General features: G+C 36.3%; 1 protein-coding gene across 2 annotated transcripts in view; it reads right to left on the reverse strand.

Annotated features, from left to right (window-relative positions):
• Nucleotides 1–20102, reverse strand: part of fras1 (Fraser extracellular matrix complex subunit 1) — a 118854-nt gene that overhangs the window by 71110 nt on the left and 27642 nt on the right. For both annotated transcript variants that reach the window (XM_082168737.1, XM_082168736.1), the window contains exons 3-13: nt 13379–13486; nt 12742–12834; nt 12087–12246; nt 10425–10558; nt 10120–10203; nt 7402–7503; nt 5121–5312; nt 3660–3749; nt 3189–3227; nt 2924–3071; nt 347–493 (exon numbers count right to left, since the gene is read on the reverse strand). In XM_082168737.1, the coding sequence (XP_082024863.1) occupies nt 347–493; nt 2924–3071; nt 3189–3227; nt 3660–3749; nt 5121–5312; nt 7402–7503; nt 10120–10203; nt 10425–10558; nt 12087–12246; nt 12742–12834; nt 13379–13486 (1297 nt within the window). The remainder of the gene's footprint in view (nt 1–346; nt 494–2923; nt 3072–3188; nt 3228–3659; nt 3750–5120; nt 5313–7401; nt 7504–10119; nt 10204–10424; nt 10559–12086; nt 12247–12741; nt 12835–13378; nt 13487–20102) is intronic.

The following is a 20102-nucleotide window of genomic DNA, read 5'->3' on the forward strand; positions in this document are numbered from 1 at the left end:
TGTTGGATCCGGTCTGTGTTTTGACTTGTCGAAATGACTGTGACAAACATCTCATGTGCATGTACATTCACATCCACACACAGTACACACACACACCAACAAAGCTATAGGATTAGCTATTAATGGAAGTCACCCAAAGCACAGGGCATTTTGAGGATTTAAAATAACACTGTGTCAAAAATATGTTAAGGCCAGAAGTGTGTGAATGTTGGTGGTAAAATAGGAGGAGGAGGAGGATAAAATGAGAAAGGATGTGAGATGAAGAACAGCAATTCATGCAACACAACAAGCAGAGGCTGCATACGTACAATGGTAAAACACAATAAAAAAAAAAGTTTGTTTATACCTGCACAAAATTTGCCCTGAGCGAAAAAGCCTTCGGGACATGACTGCAGACAGCGTCCATTCATTAACAGGGAGGAAGGATCCCGACAGCTGCTACAGTGATCTGGTGTGCCAGAGCATGTCAAACAGTCCTCGTGACACTGCACTTCTGCAGGCACACACAACAAACACAGTCAAACCCCTCAGAGGACAGATGAAGTTACTGTTTACAAACACTCATTTCAACAAATTATGATCATTCACAGACTTCGGTCATCATTATCATCACCTCTGCTCTAATAAGAAAGACCCGACTGATCTGCAGCTATGACAATAAATGTGTGTTTCACTAAGAAATCACACAAACAAAAATGTCATGAATGGCTATATTTATTGTGAATGCTTTAAATTAAGAAAGGTATTTAAATATATATATATATATATATATATATATATATATATTATGGTAGTAATAATAGTATAAAACTAGTTTTAAAACTAGTTTTGTGGATTGTGCGGAAATTAATCCACATATTTTTATTCACTGTATAAACCATATACACTACCATTCAAAAGTTTGGGATCGGTAAGATTTTTTTATACGTTTTTGAAAGAAGTCTCTTAAGCTCACCAAGGCTACATTTATTTGAGCAAAAATACAGTAAAAACACTAATATTGAGAGATATTATAAAAAATGTAAATAACAGTATTGTATGTAAATACATTTAAAATTCCTATGATGACAGCTGTATTTTCAGCATCATGTGTCTCACGATCCTTCAGATATCACTCTATATGCTGATTTGCTGCTCAAGAAACATTTCTTACTATTATGAATGTTTTGATGAATAGAAAGCTCAAAAGAACGTCTTTACTGTCACTTTTGAACAATTGAATGTGTCCTTGCTGAATAAACATGAATCTCAAAAAAAAAAAATCGTACCAATCCCAAACTTTTGAATGGTAGTGTTCGTTTTTCTTCTCTCTAAACCATATATAATTTTAACATTAACAAATATAATTATATTATACAATGCTTAACAAAACATTACAACTGTTGCTTGCATGAAGCACCTGAAATCGCAGTTGCCAGTTGTGTGACGTCATGGTAATTTAATCTATAGTCATGCAAATGAACCCCCAAATCTCCAACCCAGTCTTTGGTGTTCCGATAAGGCATTCATAACTTCTCCACATGGTCCAAATGAAACTCGAGCCTACAATAATAACTCCCTTTGGCACCATTACATGGCACAATAATTAATTACACAATCTCTAATGAGCTTGTACAAGGACTTTGGGTTGCAGGTTTCTGGCTCTGTCCATGAGGCCAGAGAAAGAGGGCAATGGAGGACATTTAAGGTGCATTGGTGATTTTTTGATGGTCATTCACAATTTTTGGAGCGGACTTCAATAACAATGCCAGACTCAAATTAAAGTCTTATTATTTTCTGACATTCCCCTATAAATCACATTTAATTAAATATTTTGGTATGTGTGAATCAATAACTCTTGGTGGAAAAACTATCCTCTCCATTTTCCGGATGAAGTAAGCATTTTTTGCCAGAATGACCTTTGAGACTTTCCATCGATTTGAAAAATCTACTTGAGTGCAAATGTATTATAACACAGTCACTAGCAAGTAAATCCTTCTGAATCACAGCGTTTCTCACAGTAACACTCCAAGTAATTATGTCTCAGACAATCTATCTGATACAACACTGATGCTGGGCTCCTTCTGTTCCTCACAACAGGCAGTCAAGTTAACAAATCGTTATGTGGCTGTAAATGCATACACATTGCCTTTGCCATAATGATCAAATCTGGACATTAACTAGCTAACAAACGCTATCAGCATGCAAGCTGATACTTACCATATATGAATAATAATATAGTGCTGTTAAATATAGAAGGAAAAAGCCAAAATGTAAGAGAAGATGTACTATTTGACTGCTGTGTTTATAGAGGCGACATTAGTATAATCTTATAAGCATACCCACACACATAAACGTCCAAACAATTTGCCCTGTCTCTTCAGATAATATATATATACATATATAAGCAAAATGTAAACACAAATACATTGTTTTCTTTCTTTCTGTGGTCTTTTCCAAGAGAAAGAGAGAGAGAAAGATGTATGTTCCTTCCTGCAGCCTCTCTGGAAGTCACCAGGGAAATTTAGTATATAGAGCAGACGCGAGTCTCGTGGGTGACGTAGAGCTAAATAACCACGTTATCTAACCAGAATATAATCTAATACTATAGCTCTCATCTCTCTCCCACTGAGATCAACTATTTTTTATTTTATGGCCAAGGAATTGTTCCTGGGAGGCCTGATAAAGAAAGATTTTTAGAGAAATCTAAATGAAATCAAAAATGATTTTAATTATTAAATTTTTAAAGAAATATTGTTAAACTGGGAATATAATAATGTAATGTTCTTTAGATGTAAATAAATTAGATTCCCTTTCTCCAATTCATAGTATAACCCCAATTTTACTGATTATATTGGAACATATTCATAAGAGAGCATTGTAATTAATGACAGTAGCTTGTAATTCATCATTGCTGTAAGGCAAACATAGATGCAGGTCTCACCTGGATTGCAATCCGGACAGCACTGCTCACGGTGCGGTATAGTTAGGGTTCCCAATGGACAGGTGGGACAGGAGTGCTGATAACAGGTCACATGACCCTCTTGACACTGGCACTCACGACATGGCCCCTCTCTGACACTCTCCAGATTCTGAGACCAGAGACACAAAAGATACAGTAAACACAATTTTTTTGCTTAGAAAAAAAAGTGTTATAATTGCATTTATTAATCTTGCAAACCATATATCAAGCGCTCATGTTTACTTACAGTGAGGCGTCTAAAACTCTTGACATTGGCTTTCCGCCCCTAAACGGACAAAGACACTCAGATTGAATGATTGCGATATTGATTTACTTGTTATCAAATGCTCATTGTACACTATTGTTAAAAAAAACTGTTTAAATAAATATATACTTTTATTCAGAAAGGACATTTAAATTTTTCATATTAAAAGTTACAAAAAATTATATTTCAAACAAATGCTCTTCACTTAAACATTCAATTCATCAAAGAATCGGATTCCACAAATATGTTAAACAGCACAACTGTTTTCAACAACAGTAATAATCATTTTAAAACATTAAAACAGGAAAAAGTGATTTTATATTGAATTTTTTCCCCCCATAATATTACTGTTTTTACCATATTTTTTAACGATAGTGCATGTATTTTATATGTGAACATGGATATAAGAGCACTAAATGTGATTTAAAGGTGGCGGCAGATAAAGCTTCATACCTTTTGGTCTGGCTGTGAATATGTACAGGAACTGGTTGTTGTCTTACACTCTGGGCAGCACTTCCCAGGCAAATGGACCAGTTTTTCTCCCTGGCACAAGGTGTGAAATATTAGCTCATTTAATTTCAGTATGAAAAACCCCCAGGGGAATGATTAGCTGTCTCACACAGAGCCACAAATCTCTAATTACATCACATTTCCAATTCTACCTCTGAGGTTCTTTATAGGGGGCTGTTATCTATAGTCATTTCCATTCATGAGAGAATCTTTAGTTGTTTCTGTGTAACACAGTTTGATCACCAAAGTCATGGTGGTCTTAAGGGGAGATCAGCAGATGTCAGTGAAATATGGAGCTACAGATGGGAAAGACAGATTGATCAATGTTTTCAAAAAGATAGATAAGCGTCTGTTGTGTTTCTGTGTTGTTTACTCAGATGCTCTATTACTATGACTTCAAAGAAGAGGACCTTCACGCCACTGCACCGAAAAAAGGTTTAACCTAATAATGTGCTTCATGTGAGAACATCAAAATTTACACCAACAAAACTACATTTAAAGCTGTTGTTCATCCAAAAATTTAAATGAAAATACTGTCATTATTTACTCAACCACGTTGTTCATCTTCACAACACAAATTAAGATATTTGAAATATTCTTTCATCATTTTTGTCCATCAATTGAAAGTCCACGCAACCAAAACCTTCACACATCAAAAGGCACAAAAAGACATGATTCAAGCAGTTTAATCCAAGTCTTCTGAAGAAACATGATTGCTTCATATGATGAACATATTTAATTTAAGCTTTTATTCACAATAAAAATATCTTCTTTTGTGTTACAAAGATGAACAAAAGTCTTATGGGATTGGATTGACATGAGGGTGAGTAAATGATGTGTGTGGGGGGTATTCATCCCTATAAGAGTAGAAATTGTTTCAAATAATTGCATGTTACCAATTTTTACAGTGTGTATAATACTTTTATGCACCAGAATGTGTCACATTTTAAATGTATAGGAGTAATTTCTGTGTAATACTCCAATCAACATCTATTATGAACCCTACCATGATCCTAGAGAAGTTCACAGGACTTCAAAACATTTTTTAAGTCAGAGTTTCCTTTCTAAAGGATAACCTTTACATTGACTGTCCTGGATTTGGGCCAAAAGTACAATTAAAGTGATGAATCTTCCCAGTGCTCAACCTTTCACACCACCTTATGATTAATGGAGAATATATCGGAAAATATATTGATTGAATACCGTTATAATTCATAACCAGGACAAATGACCACAGATATAATGTGCCCCAGGTTTTAAAATCTCTTAGTATATTTTGCCCTAATAATTTTGAATGGTGGTATATAGGACATCCCCCAGCTGAGCTTGTTAATTGTTTCTTTTAATGAATAGGGCAAGCATGTGTTCCTGCTGATGGCTCTGCATCGAAATTTGGACACATACCCGTGGGCACTCCGATCTGGCACACTCGACCCGTTGGCACAGCACCTGACCCCGTTCACACAAGCAGAACTCACAACCCGTGCCGTTCCACATATCGCCATGGTAACGTATGATGCCCTCATAGAGGCAGCTGCCTTTAGCCTGGACACAATCTTCACAGCACAGGCCAGCTCGCTTGACCTTCATCTGACCCTGAGAAGAACACATGTTAGCACACAGAGTGCGAATTACCCCACCATAATTGGGGGGTACTGCTCCTTCACTTCTTCTATGACCATCATGGTCCACTACCATATCAATCCCCACCGTGATCGCCAAGTGCAACATGTGTTGTGCAACACACATACAAGGTCTAAACATGCGACAAACTGATAATCAGTAGGCTACAGAATATCTCATTGTTATATATCCCAAAGAGAACTGTTTTGATCAACTCCCAAAAGTTAGATGTTAAGTGCACTGAAATACCATTCTAATTACTAGTAAAAGTACCTTTACAAGAAGCCTATTGCCTATTTCAGGGTTTTTCCTGGCTCAAAAGGAGGCGGAGGTGGTAAAATCATAGTAATGTATTTTAATAATAAGATAATTAAATGTGTATTTTTTTTGTAGATCATCATATAGCCTAATGTGTTTCCCACATTTTTTTGTTGGTGGAGTTTGGTATCTCTAGGGGGGTCGGGGGGCATGCCCCCCCCGGAAGAAAATGTTGTACATTTTAAAGATAAATTCATTAATCTGGTGCACTTTGAGTCGCCCGAATCCACTATTAAAAATAAATAATCCACCCGCAAACCGCCTATATTTAGATATCTGCATCTGATCATCACATTACAATTATTCAAATTCTTAGTGTTAAGCATGATAATATGGTAACATACACTGAAGTAGGCTGATTTAAAATGAACATTTATTTAAAATAAAAGTTCTTCTTTTGGCAAAATTACATTTCCTTAATAGCCTAAACAGAGGCTTTACTCCCTTCAAGCTTAAATTGTCAATGTTTCATTACATCACTGTTTGAAAACACTCAGAATAATTTTTTGTACCTTTATAAAGGGCATTCCCCCCTAATTTTATTAAATGTATGCTCCATCTTTCATTTCAAATTCTTAAATTTGATAAATATATTCAATTAAAATAATTAGACACTAGGCTGTTACCAATAAAATTTAATAATTTACATTGAAAAATTATAACTGTATTAAATTAGATTATTTTAAATATTTTTGAATATACAAATAAGGAATGTTGAAAAGAATGATACTTTATGAAACTAGCGTTTTGTCATTCAACGTTGACACTTGCTTCAGAAGTTGAAGTCGTTCTCTATCTCCGTTGCTTCTAGCCACGGTGGTTAAAATGGTACGGTCCACAATAGGGGTGTCTGAAATCGCTTTACATTAAAATGTTCCTACAGTGAAAATAGGAGTTGACTTGTATTGTAACTGTAATTATATTTTTTCACAATATCAGAAAAATTATCTGACCCCCCCAAAACTGATATTTCTGTCCCTTTGGGGGGACAGTAGCCCCCTTCATTGAGGGGTATAGTACCCCCCAGTACCCCCTGTAATTCGAACTAAACACACTGGTTTCATTCACAGTTTTGTCTTGTGCCTCAGTTTGTAAAAACAAAAGAAAATCCATTGTAAAAAATTATATCCTTTAAATTGAGCTTAAGTTTTATCTAACCCAGGATATTTCTTTAAAGACCCCATGATATTGTTTTACAAGTGTGATGACGTATTTGGAAGTTTGGGCGAGAGTAACTGTAGGGCTCATTTAGGAAAATTGCCAGTATGAGAAAAACAATCATTTTAAAATCTGTATAACTGCTAAAAAATGAATTTTGCCAACTTTTAGCATATAGATATGAATGAAAAAGCCATTAAATTCTCATTTTAATCTCATGGGGTGATTTCACGCTCTTTAAGGTTTTACACTTATTAAGGTAAGACATAAAAGTATTGTTCTAAAGCACAGCACATAAGATCATCAATTTTGCATGAAAGCAAAAGACTGAGATGGAAAACACCCCGGAGCAAGAGACAAAATGCAAAATATATAGCGCAAACAATCATAGATGATGAAAAATCCTAACTATCACTTTCAGGCAAAAGAAGCATAAACCACAAGAATCAAAGTGAGATTCTATTAAATTATAAAATATACAAGTCAGTTGGCCAGCAGCTTCTCTTTCGTGATCTTCTCAGTAAGTTTGCTAGTCAAGTAACTGTCTTTGACATGAAGTGTTGGGGTGTAATGGATTTCTGCTGACCTTGTCACAGTGGAGAGGAGGGCACTTCTCCGTTTGACAGCGGGACTGACCGCGATCACATACACAGGTGGTACAGCTGCCCCTCTGCCACTGCACACCATGCTAAAAACACACACAGACATACACACAAAAAAAGAATCAGTGTCAATGGAACATATACACTGCGGAGCCAAACCATTATGACCAGTCACAGCGGCGAAACGAAAAATGTTGATCATCTCATTTAAACATTTAGCAGACGCTTTTATTCAAAGTGACTTACAAAGGTAACTCCTAACTTATCTTATCTCCTAACAAGCTCAAATGTCAATGTCTGGGTTGATTAGATGGTAAGCGAACAATCAGTTCTTGTAATCATCATGTTGGATGCAGGGGAAATGGGCAGGAGCAAAGACCTGAGAGACTTTGACAAGGGCCAAATTGTTACAGCAAGACGACTGGGTCAGAGCATCTCTGAAACGGCAAGGCTTGTGAGTTGCTCCTGGTCAGCAGTGGTGAGAATTTACCAAAAGTGGTCTGAGGAGGGACAAACCACAAACCGGCGACAGGGTGTTGGGCATCCAAGGTTCATCGATGCATGAGGGCAAATAAAGCTATCCCATCTGATCTGAACTGACTGAAGGTCTACTGTCGCACAAGTCACAAAAAAGTTTAATGATGGTTACGGGAGGAATGTGTCACAACACACATTGCATTGCTCCCTTTTCGTATGGGGCTGCATAGCCGCAGACCAGTCAGAGAGCCCATGATGACCTGTCCACTGTCGAAAGCACCTACAATGGGCACACAAGTGTCGGAACTGGACCTTGGAGCAGTGGAAGAAGGTAGCCTGGTTTGATCAGTCCTGTTTTCCTTTGGCTGTGTAAGTGTGCGCCATTTACCTAAGGAAGCAATGCCAACAGGAAGGCACTGTGAGAAGATGACAGCCGGTGGAGGAAGTGTGATGCTCTGGGCAATGTTCTGCTGGGAAACCCTGGGACTGGACATTCATGTGGAATGTCATCTACCTAAATGTAGCAAACTAGGTACACCCCTTCATGGCAATGGTATTTCCTGATGTCAGTGACCACTTTCAGCAGGAATATGCGCCCTGCCACAATGCACACATTGTTCAAGAATGGTTTGAGGAACATGATGAAGAGTTCAAGGTGTTGCCCTGGCCTCAATCTGATTGAGCATCTGTGGGATGTGGTGGACCAACAAGTCCAATCCACTGCAGCTCCACCTCACAACCTACAGGACTTGAAGGATCAGCTGCTAAAGTCTTGGTGCCAGATACCACAGGACACCTTCAGGGGTCTTATAGAGTCGAAGCATCGGCGGGTCTGCTCTGTTTTGTCGGCACATGGAGGACCAACAGCATATTAAGCAGGTGGTCAGGTAGCATTGTTTTGGATCATCGTTGTATGTCATTAATACTATATACTAGTCTATATAGCTTCATTTTTTATGTAAAATACAAATCTCATAGGAAAACAATAAAGCCCATGTAAACTATACCATCAACGGCTCTATTCAATTTCAAAATTCAGATGGCATCTCAAAGTTGTTCAAAGATTTAGCAGTAGAATGCATAACAGCACATAATTCATTTCAAATAAATGACAATTTCAGCCACTGCTGTAGTGAACAAGACAAGTACTACAAGGAGATGAAAAGACTGGTGAATGTTATCCTCCCTAAATCCTTGCTTTACTTTCGCACAATTCACAGCGATCAAAAGAGCTGAATTCCACTGAGTGGGACATGTTCGCTGAGAACACGCCGAAGAGAGAAACAGCCCTAAATGACAAGCTGATGAGAGATTTTGGAGACGGTTGTGTGAACCGTATATTCAGAGCTGAGGGGATCAACTGGAATAATTCAAGTATTAATCACAAAAAAAAAACACATATGATTCAACCATTGTCTGAATATTATACAGTATGTCTATCATAATATTGGCTCTGGTGGTTTGACAATTGTATTAAAGAGGAATGTGTGATGGAATGTGGAACATTCCATGTAAAGATGGAATGTGTGTGTCCATCATTAAACTGTTGCTCATTAGTAATATTTTTTAATCACATTTAATCATATACTTTAATTTATCTATATTAAATACACAGTCAATTAATATAAATGTATATAAGTTATGTATTAATATAAACTTGATTAGCTTTAAATTGTGGTATTATTTTACTTTTTTTTTTTTTACTGGTAATATTTTATTTTATTTACTACTAGATTTGTTTATTCACAATATTATACACATACTGTTTTTTATTTTACATTGCACAAGTTATTATTGTATGCAGCAATGCTATAAATGCTTTGGCAATACAAATGTACAGTTTTTCATGTTAATAAAGCAAACTAAAACGGCAGATTTAGAGAGACCTAGCAAACAGATGAAAAAGTCAGTTGAGGGAATAATGTGTATTATGTGTGAACAATGAAGGTAGGAACAAAAGAGGATATAAGGTAGAGAGAGAAATGGGTTGATGAATGAGTGAAACAGGCACATCACACACACCGGACTCAGACACGGCTCTACCCTCAACCCATCTGCCACAGTATGAATGATGAACACACTTTAACCCACACTTACCATCACCTCCCTGAAAAGGTCTTCCATAATACAGACATGTACTATATCACATCTGTCATTCTCAATCTATCTCTGCCTTTAGATCTCTATGTATATTTTACCTTTCTCTAATCTGCTTTCTGGCTTACCTTGTACTCATTCCCAGCCTCCATGCAGGGATTCTGCTCACATTGCGGACAGCACTGTCCTGCCTGAACCACCAGGTTCTCATTCTGCAAATTAAACAAGTACATCAACATGCTGTTTTAATAGCTAGAACAACTCTTTTTAGTAAGTGATCACATTTAAACAGGGTTAATTTAACTAGTTTTAGAGATAATGTGGAAGATACCAGTAGTTTACACATCTAGACATGCAGCACTGTGTTTTGCCTTGACTATTACCGAAAGATCGAAACACAAAGCACAACTGACAGTTCAGGGTTGTTACTGACCGCTTTGCATGTAACAGGCTGACACTCCGCAACCAGGCATTCAACGCGGCCATTTCCGCATCTACACTTTGTACAGGGACTGGATGTCCAATCCTCCCCATCTCTGTACTCACGGCCTTCCCAGGTGCATGAAGCTATGGAGTGGGAGAGAGCTTTTTATAATTGCAAAAAAAGATCTCTGAAGAAAAAAACCCCACACCATTAGTCTAAGACAGCAGAATAAACCCTCTTGGGACCCATATAGCTAAGAAAAGAAAGCCTTTTAAAAACAATCAGCAAAACATTCAACAAAGAGAACAGGATCTGAGGCAAACAGATGATTGCTAATAACTTCATGACTCACATGTAAAAAACTGAAATGTGCTATATCTGTGCCACTAGTGACACCAAACAGAAATGCAAAAATAATGGCTGTTTTCAAACCAGTTTTAAACACTACAACAGTCATTGTTGGGGAAATTCATTGGTTGAGCCAATGCTGTTATATCCACTCAAACAGATCACAAATGCATTTGAGGCCACTAGAAACAACACACATCATCTTTAAAATTGCAATGTAACGGGATTAACGTCAGATTAGTTATTTTGTATTGTGACACATCTCAGTGAAACAGATTATCAAAAAAGAAAAAAAAAAGTAAGACAGGGACTTGATTATAACCACTGGTTTTTGAATGGATGGAGGCAGATCTGAATGTGAGCTTCATTTCATACTGGCTTTAACATGTACCTTTATAAATGAGCAGATTTAAACAAATAAGTAAATAAATATAGATATAAATAATCATATCCAGTGTATTTGGCCTAGAGAACCTTAGTAAAATATAAATATACTAAAATGTATTTGAAATATATTTATTTTATGCTAAGTATACTACAAATACATTTACATATTTATGTACTTAATATAAATACCATGCAATTGTACTTTTGGTATACTAAATTAGTATACTTAAAGTCTGCTAAACTGGAACAATTAATTTTGGACTTAATGCACTATCCGGAAATAGTGCTGAGGTCCAACTAAAGATATACTTCAGTATATTTGATTGTGCTAAAGTTGAACTATTGCAAGTACACTTTAGGTACACTTTAAATATCTTGCATTTAAAGACGGATGTTATACAGAGTTCATACTATCATTACTAATACTGATATTAAAACACATTTTAGGGTAATATTAAGGAATGTGCATTGTGCAATTAAGTACAAATACATTTTTATTATCATATTTATATCAGTAAGTCACAAGCAATTTGTCATTAAAATTTTGTATGGATTTGTAGTATACTTAGTATTAAGTATACTACATACTATAAAAACATTTTGGTATACGTTTTTTCACTAGGGACACTCAAATATAACTGAAAGTGAACAATAAAAAATGTAATAAAAGGAAACAAAAAAGAAAATACTATACATTTTCATTCAATAAATAGTTAAAAAAAAAAAAAAAAAAAAAAAAAAAACGTTAAAGATTTGTGATGTCATGAGTTCTACGGGAAAGTACATTCTTAAATACAATAGCACAATTTTTTATTTCAGAATGTGAACGAACCGACTGACCAAAACTTGAAACAGTGGGAGAAAAGTAGTCAATTTCACAAGCAACATAGTATGCCATCAAGTTGTGCATGGAATATATGTTGTAGCTTACTGTACCTCCATTATGAGTGCATACAGGACAGCAGTCTCCCTCTGGGATGAAAGGACTCTGGTCTTTCCCACAACTAAGAGGAGGACAATCACGTGGCCTGCAGGTCACCTTCCCATGAGAACATGTACACACCGAACATTTGGAATTACTCCATTGACTGTCATGCTGAGAGAGAGAGAGAGAGAGAGAGAGAGAGAGAGAGAGAGAGAGAGAGAGAGAGAGAGAGAGAGAGAGAGAGAGAGCGGTGGATCAGGACATGGTTGAAGAGACATGTTGATATTATTTCATAAAAACATGAAATGGACTTTTTTTTTAAAACTGTTCACTTTAAATGTGTGCAAACATGCCAAATATCACTTCTTGTTTTGAGCCCCACTGCCAACACAGCTTGTTCCCCAAAATAAATGCTACTTGACTTGGAAGCTACACTGCTTGAATCCTAAACAGAGCACCAAGTGGCTCTTTAGCAGGGGTGATTGGGACAAAAAAAGAAGCTTGCTCTGTCAGGGAAGAGTGGAACACAAACAAGAATGCCTTTGTGCACAAAACGAAGCAATCAACGAGCCGGGTGCTCAACCAGAAGTGGGAAGATCGGCTAAGGGACAGGATGAGGCTTAGAGCATCTTTCATTGAAGTTGTGTCATAAGAAGTGTCACTTACCCCATAAACCATTCCTTCATGGTGACAGATGCCGGGCAACTGCGCGAAACATTCCGGACAACACTTGTTGGGTGGGATTCTCAAGCGTTCACCCTTGGAAAACATCCAAAGAAACATTTCAAGAGATGCATTAGCATCCCAGAGATAGATTTTATGAATGAAAATACACTTCAGAGAAAGCTTTATCAGGACTCAGGAGCAATGAGCAAAAACATTCATCTTTGCAACCAGTGTTATTTTAGTATTATTTTAGTATTATTGATATATTGTAGTTGTGAATGATTCAATGAGTAACTCATAAACTAGCACAGTGATGTCACCAGCAACAAAACAACAAAAGTGTTGTTACCACTTTTGAGGACCAGTACTAACTGTTGTAGAAATCCTTTGAGAACCAGGTAACATTGAATTCTCTTATGAATGGTTCTTGGTAGAACCCTCATCATTTTAATCATTTTAACAGCGTTCTTAGTATTGGTTTTAATTGGACCAAAAGCATTAATGTTTAATTGTTTTGTTTTTTGTTGTTGTTGTTTTCAATTTAACCGCTTTCATTCCTAGAAAACATTGCATTCATTTACTCAGGTACTGTTATTGCCCCTTTTTAATGGCCCATGAGAAATTACTTTATTCTTACCCTCTGAAAGTCACATTGGGGATTTCGGCAGCGAGTGGGTTTGCAGATGACAATATCATTATAGCAGATGCACTCTTGACAGGTGTCTGGTTTCCATGATGTATTGTTCTATAACAGGAAAAAAGGTACAAAGACATAAATCCATGCACACCAAATGCTATCAACTCTTAGTTGATCAACACTAAAAAGTAAGCCCCTGACATCTGGAGATGAAAACATAAAAACAAGTCAAATAGATCAGAGTCCAAGCTCTAATAATGATTCCAAGAACAGTAATATCCCGACCCACTAAACATTCCCAATCAAGCTTCATAATATTTCTGTTAGATTTGTTTGAAAGTCTTGCTAGAAAGTCTAACTGAAACCATTAAACATGGTCATTAGAAATAGTAAAGCTGTCTTGCATTTAACCCCACGCATCCCCATTTCTAACAATAAATGTTAGAGCATCAACAGCTAAGACTAAAAGATGTTGCTTTAGTATTTTAAGATCTATTAACAGTCTTGCCTGAGGGACCTCCTGCTTTAAAGGTATCAGATGAACAGAGAGGTAAAACAGAGGAGGAGCCTCCTTTATGTCAAGCTAGCCTTTTCCCTGAACTAATCCAAGCAGAAAGACAAACAGACAGAACCATGCTGGAGCTTGGATTGGGCCTCAAACAGGTTTTTCTTTTTTCAAAAAACTTCAAGAAAGGTGAGGGTGAATGAAACATTAAACAAGTTCATGAACAAGTTCTTTTTGATGAATCAGTGACCGACCGGGAACTCAGGCAAAACCGAACGTAGCAATGACTGAAAACTAAACCAAAACAGAACATACATGTGACACTATATACACAAAACTTTAATTTGCTCTTTCTGATCATAAATTCTGTACAGTTGTATTATAAATCACACACAGTGACAGCTATCCTGAGGAGGCATCTTGTCAAACTGACATTTTGAGCAAGTGTTGATGGGTTGGGCATTTCAGCACAGCACCCAGCCTCTGAAGTGACACTCTGCACAGATGTCTTAATGGGGAATGGCCCCAGCGTGGCTTTGAATGGCTAGCTCAGAAAGATCTGAGGACAGTCAATATCTCAGCAAACTGCCCGTGGTATCCAGAGGCCCAGAGTGGTGATAGAATCTCGGTTGTTAGTGTTCTAAAAACGCATCTAATGTGATGTGTGGCTTGCAGCACATTTAGCTAAAATTGTGAAAATGTAACATTGCACAAATGTAGCCATGTCATGGGGGAAATAAGCTTTGAATACATTAATATGTTAAAGGGATAGTACATTCAAAAATGAAAATATGTATTATTCCAAGAACATGTGACATTCTTTGTTCTGTGAAACACAAAAGTAAATTTTTTAAGAATATTATGGCCACTCCTTTCCACGAAAAGAAAGCAAATGATAACTGAGGCTGTCAAGCTTCAAATTGAAGATTATTAGAAATTATTTTAGATTTTTGGTTGAACTTTAACCAAGAGCCTTAATAAGGGCAGCAGAATTAAAAGAAAAAGTATGATGTGATTTCCTTACCTACCTATCATAATTTGACAAAACCCTCTATGGGACATTACTCACAAAACTCCTGACATTTCATAAAATGATAATTTTATCAAACCAATCAAAATGATAATAAACTTGAATTAGTCTGAGCTAGTCTGAAACAACTGTCTGCACCTGAGGTAGAACTAAGAATCAAAACATCTGCTTCTTGTTCACTCACATTAGCTACGTTCCTATTGCATAGTCGGTTACATAAGCAAGGCCCTGAAGTTTTGAATTTTTTATTTCAGTAATAACTGAGAGATTGTTGTATTTCTCCAGCAGAGTTTGGCGCATTTTTGAGCAAGCTACGGCTTTGAGATAATGCATTTTTTTGTCAGCTGAACAAATAAGGCCACAGAAATGTGTGCTCCAAGCACAAAAGTAATACAGATGAAATGACAACAGTCTATGACTGACACCTGTCTAATGAAACTATATATTTAAAGTGCCCCTATTATGATTTTTCGAATATTCCCTTTCATGCAGTGTGTAATATAGCTGTTTGTGAATGTGAACGTTCTGCAAAGCTGTATCACTGATCACTGAGAAATCCTCGTGAGCTGAAATTCAGTTATGGTAATGGGAGTTAGCTTCCGACACACACTGTAAGCGGTAAACCAATCACAACAGATTGGGCCGTCTGGCCAATCTGAGCAAAGGAGCTCACAGAAAGGAGGGATTTAGAGAGACGGATTCATTCATTGAGTTGTTTGAGAATCATTGAACAAAGTGGTGATGTGCAGTGTATATTATGCGAAAATGAAAGTGTTATTTTGATTTTTGATGCATGACATGTAAACCTCGTGTAGAAGACCTCCAAAACAAAATTAGTCAACTTTAAAATAGCATAATAGGGGCACTTTAAGTTCATTGCAAGGAAAAAGCTCTGGGCCCGTATTCATAAAGAATCTTAATGCAAAGAGTAGCTCCTAGTGACAAAATTCTACGAAAATTCTTAGAAATGTGGGCGTTTACTCTTAAAATTAAAGAAAAAATCCTAGTAAAGAAAAAAGTAATTCAGAAAGCATCTTAACCCTTAAAAGAGCTCTTAAGGTCAAAATTGTTAGGAGCACGGACGAGGACTTTTAAGGTTTCTTTAGCAGAAGAGAAAATGGCAGAAAGACGAAGAGGGAGAAGAAATGTGTTGAAGACAATGAATAACAGTGAGTTAATAAGACGCTATAGATTAGATCGTGCAGGGATCATGTTTGTGACTGATCTTATTAGAGACACGCTAACATCTCCAACACAGCACAGAAATGCCATAGCGCCAGAAATGAAAGTAATCACTACATTACGATATTTGGCAACTGGGAAAATTCCATGTTTGATACATTAAAACCAACATTCAAACCACCACTTAAATAGACATGCCAGCAATCAGTGTAATTGGCATAGAATGATAAAAATTGTTCCACTCTTTCCAATCAAATACCTTATAGGAAATTAACTGCATGGTAAATAAAAAAAAAAGGATTTATATACACATATATAATGTGTGTGTGTGTGTGTGTGTGTGTGTGTGTGTGTGTGTGTGTGTGTGTGTGTGTGTGTGTGTGTGTGTGTGTGTGTGTGAGAACGGTCAAATAGGAAAAAATTACGCATGTAATTTCAAAGTGAAGGCTTAGAATAGACCCTATACTTAAAATCACTTTTTTTTTTTTTTCTTGGACAACCAACCAATCACAGTCTTCAAAAGATTGTGTCATACATAGCAACGGGGTCAACCCCGCCTCCTCACTAAGATGAAATATTTGCAATGACCAGTCACAAGATTATTGCTGGTTGATGTATAGTAAGTCTTTTCTCGTTCTCAAAGGTGTCCTAGCAGAGCAACTTCAGTGCAGTAGTTCAATGCAGATACTATGAATATTTTCCACAACGTTTTACATTCAAATAATACTATAAAATAACATTTTAAACCTTATATTACTACACACTAAAGTTGAGGTTTTTCTAAAGGTGGTTTTGGAGGCACGTACATACACCTTCCCCAAAAAGAAGAGAGAACGGGTATCCCTGTCAAAAAAGCTATTTGGTTGATATATTGGGTTGTCTAAAACAAAAAGTAAGCTTGAATGAGCCCCGGCCCTGGCCCCGCTTGGAACAACGTATGAGAAGAATCGACAAATAAGGACACTTGTTGCTGAAGCTAAAGATAGGTCTGGATCTGGTCCAACTAACTTGTTTAAGCTAACAGGAGCATACTGTGGGTAAGGTGTATCTGCACAATCTCCAGGCCACACCAGAGTTTGTGTGACAGAACATATTTGATAAATCAGCTGAGGAAGTAATGTGACATATTTGGTGGGCCACTCAGGTACAATTCAGATACACACCATTACCCACGGACAAATGGTCTCTTGTGTGCACTGGAGGATTTGAGACTGTCTATAGCGAAGAAAACAATTTATCTTCTGTTTCTGTGTCATTCTAAAGTATCATGTCTCTAGAAAGTCTCTACTCAAAGTAATAACAGCAGTGGCTATTTAAATGGAGTTTAAAAAAAAAATGATCTGGGTGAAAACATCATATTAAAACCCTCAAGGTCACATGTAAATGTTCCTATTTCAATTCTATAAGCTAAAGACTACTAGCCAAGCAAGCAGAAGGTAATTGAGTCCAAATTGAGCTGGCCTTGATTTAGGCAGTGAGAGATCAGCCAGAACCGAACCATTGCACAGACTAATTCAATTAGAGAATGTGCTAAATCGTGTTCCCCCAGCCAATTCAGTCCACTAAAGCAGTGGCTGACGGCCAAAGTTACAACCAATGCAACTTAACCTACAGTTTGAGAGATCTTAAATAAGCACATCCCACATCAATTATAAGGATATTGGTCACGTGGGATGACAAAGCAGCTACAGATATTTTTAAATGTTTCTAAAAAATAAGGATTCTTGTATATAATTTAATTTTTTTGCCAATATATTCTACATTGTTGCTGCACATTCTGCACAAAAACACTCTCTTGAAAGCATCAGTAAAAATGCTGCATTTATTTAATAAACAATACAGTAAAAACAGTAATATTGTGAAATATTATTACAATTAAAAAAATTACCATTACTCCTGTCTTCAGTGTCACACAATCCTTCCGAAATCATTCTAATGTCCTGATTTGGTGCTCATGAAACATTTCTTATCAATGTTCAGAACAGTTGTGCTGCTTAGGCCTAATATTTTTGTGAAAACATTTTTGAAGAACGGAAAGTTCAAAAGACCAGCATTTATTTGAAACAGAAACCTATGTCTTCACCTTTTATCAATTGAATGTGTCCTTTAAGAGAGAAAAAAAACCTTACTAACCACAAACTTTTGAATGATAGTTTATAACGTCCAACTTGCTGCCTATTTTATTTTTTGTTAAATTAATTGATTCATTAAAGGTATAGCGGAGGATGTTTTACTTCCTGGTGGGTAGTCTAAACTATTGGTCCTCCTAATTGTCAATCATTCTGGTGAATCAATCAAACTTTTCAAAAAGTGGAGAGGGCGGGTCTTATCTAAAATTTGGAAAGATCCTCCGCTATACCTTTAATTACTCACATGAAATATGGTGCTCATAAAACAAAACATCATAGATCACCATGATCAAAAATCCCAGCAAGCTGTTCACAAGTCCAGTAAAAATAAAAATGTATTTGTTAGTGTTCTGTTACAAAACCTTGTCTCTGACATTCCTGGGCAGAGTGGGCATATGTGAAAAAAAAGCCATGGGTGACCCTCTCTTTAGTAAAAACATGATGCAAAATGCATGAAGGACATCTGGCACCATGTTTTATGAAAGGATGGCATGTTAAAGACACAGCGCTATGTCTGCTGTTCCTTTGAATAAATATGGGCTTGAATACATTCAAATGTATTCAGTTTCTGCACTTCAATTGCCTTCTACACAACTTCTTTCTTATGCCAGCCAAGCATGATTATATGCAAATTTCTTGCAAGGCAAGCGGTGAGACTAAAAGGTTGCCAAAAAGGATGTCTAAATCTATTTATCACTGCACAAATATGCTCAAATGGTCACATCTTGTTTAGGGAAATTAAAGCAGGAAGAAACATCATAAAAACGTTGAGGTAGAAACTTTTACAACTATATAGCGTCTAATTATGCTTCCTTTTTATATTAAAACTAATTTAAATGTCCCAGAGAGAATTTATTCTCTCTTTGTTATTTTTAATAGCCTGTACAGTTCTTCCATTCAAAAGCAAATGTGATAATTACTGCATTCTGAACGAGCAGAGATGTGTCTCATATGGAAAACTGAACGTGTATCTCCCCTCATCTCCACTACTCAGTGTGAATTACATTTTCCATGTGCAGTTTAAAATCTTCTGGTCCCCTTGTAAACACTGAAATTATGACTATAAAATGAAGGCTGTCAAGACATGTACATAGTTTAGCTCCAACATAAAAAGAAACTAATAAATTATAGCTTCAACTTTATGTTATGCAGCTCTATTCCCACATCTCATCACTGCATTTGTACAATAATCATCTCTGATAACAGTCCTGATGTCATAGATGCAGGAAAATAAGAAGAATTACTGTCATTAAATGGCAACATTTGTTATCATCACTGTCATTCTTTTCAGAAAATAAAAAAAAAACTGAATAAATCTGACTGTAAGTTTCTTGGAACTATAGAAAGTTTCAAAAGCCCTTCAGAATTTGACAGCACTTTTAAAAGGCAGAAAAAATTTACAGAACCTTTTTTTTCATTTTTTATTTACAGAGCAGATGTATCATGGACATTATAGTTGATTGCACTCAAATAATATGATACATTATTGCAGAAAGCAGCTTTCAGTTTGACTGGAGGGAAGCTGAATAATCGAGCCATTGAAATACTTGGAGTGTATTAGGGTATAAGTGGAGACACTTGGTGTTAGAAGATAAAAAACAAGGACGTAATGAAAGTGAAGAGGAAATTAAGGAGAAAAAAAAAAAAAAAAATTAGATAAACTCCTCTGGATGTGGTCAAACACCATGACCAGTGCTTTTCAATAATTCACAGTTTCTGTCTTACAGCTTGTTATTTTTAATAAAAAATATGAAAAAGCCAAGAGCTTTAACTTGTGTTGAAAGCATTAAAATATTAACTATATCCATGCCACTAATGAAGCTCAATCTGGCTTTATTCTGTCAGCAATGATTTATTAACATTGACAGATGATTTCTA

Source organism: Leuciscus leuciscus (assembly GCF_965113295.1).
Source record: "Leuciscus leuciscus genome assembly, chromosome: 5".
NCBI lineage: Eukaryota > Metazoa > Chordata > Actinopteri > Cypriniformes > Leuciscidae > Leuciscus > Leuciscus leuciscus.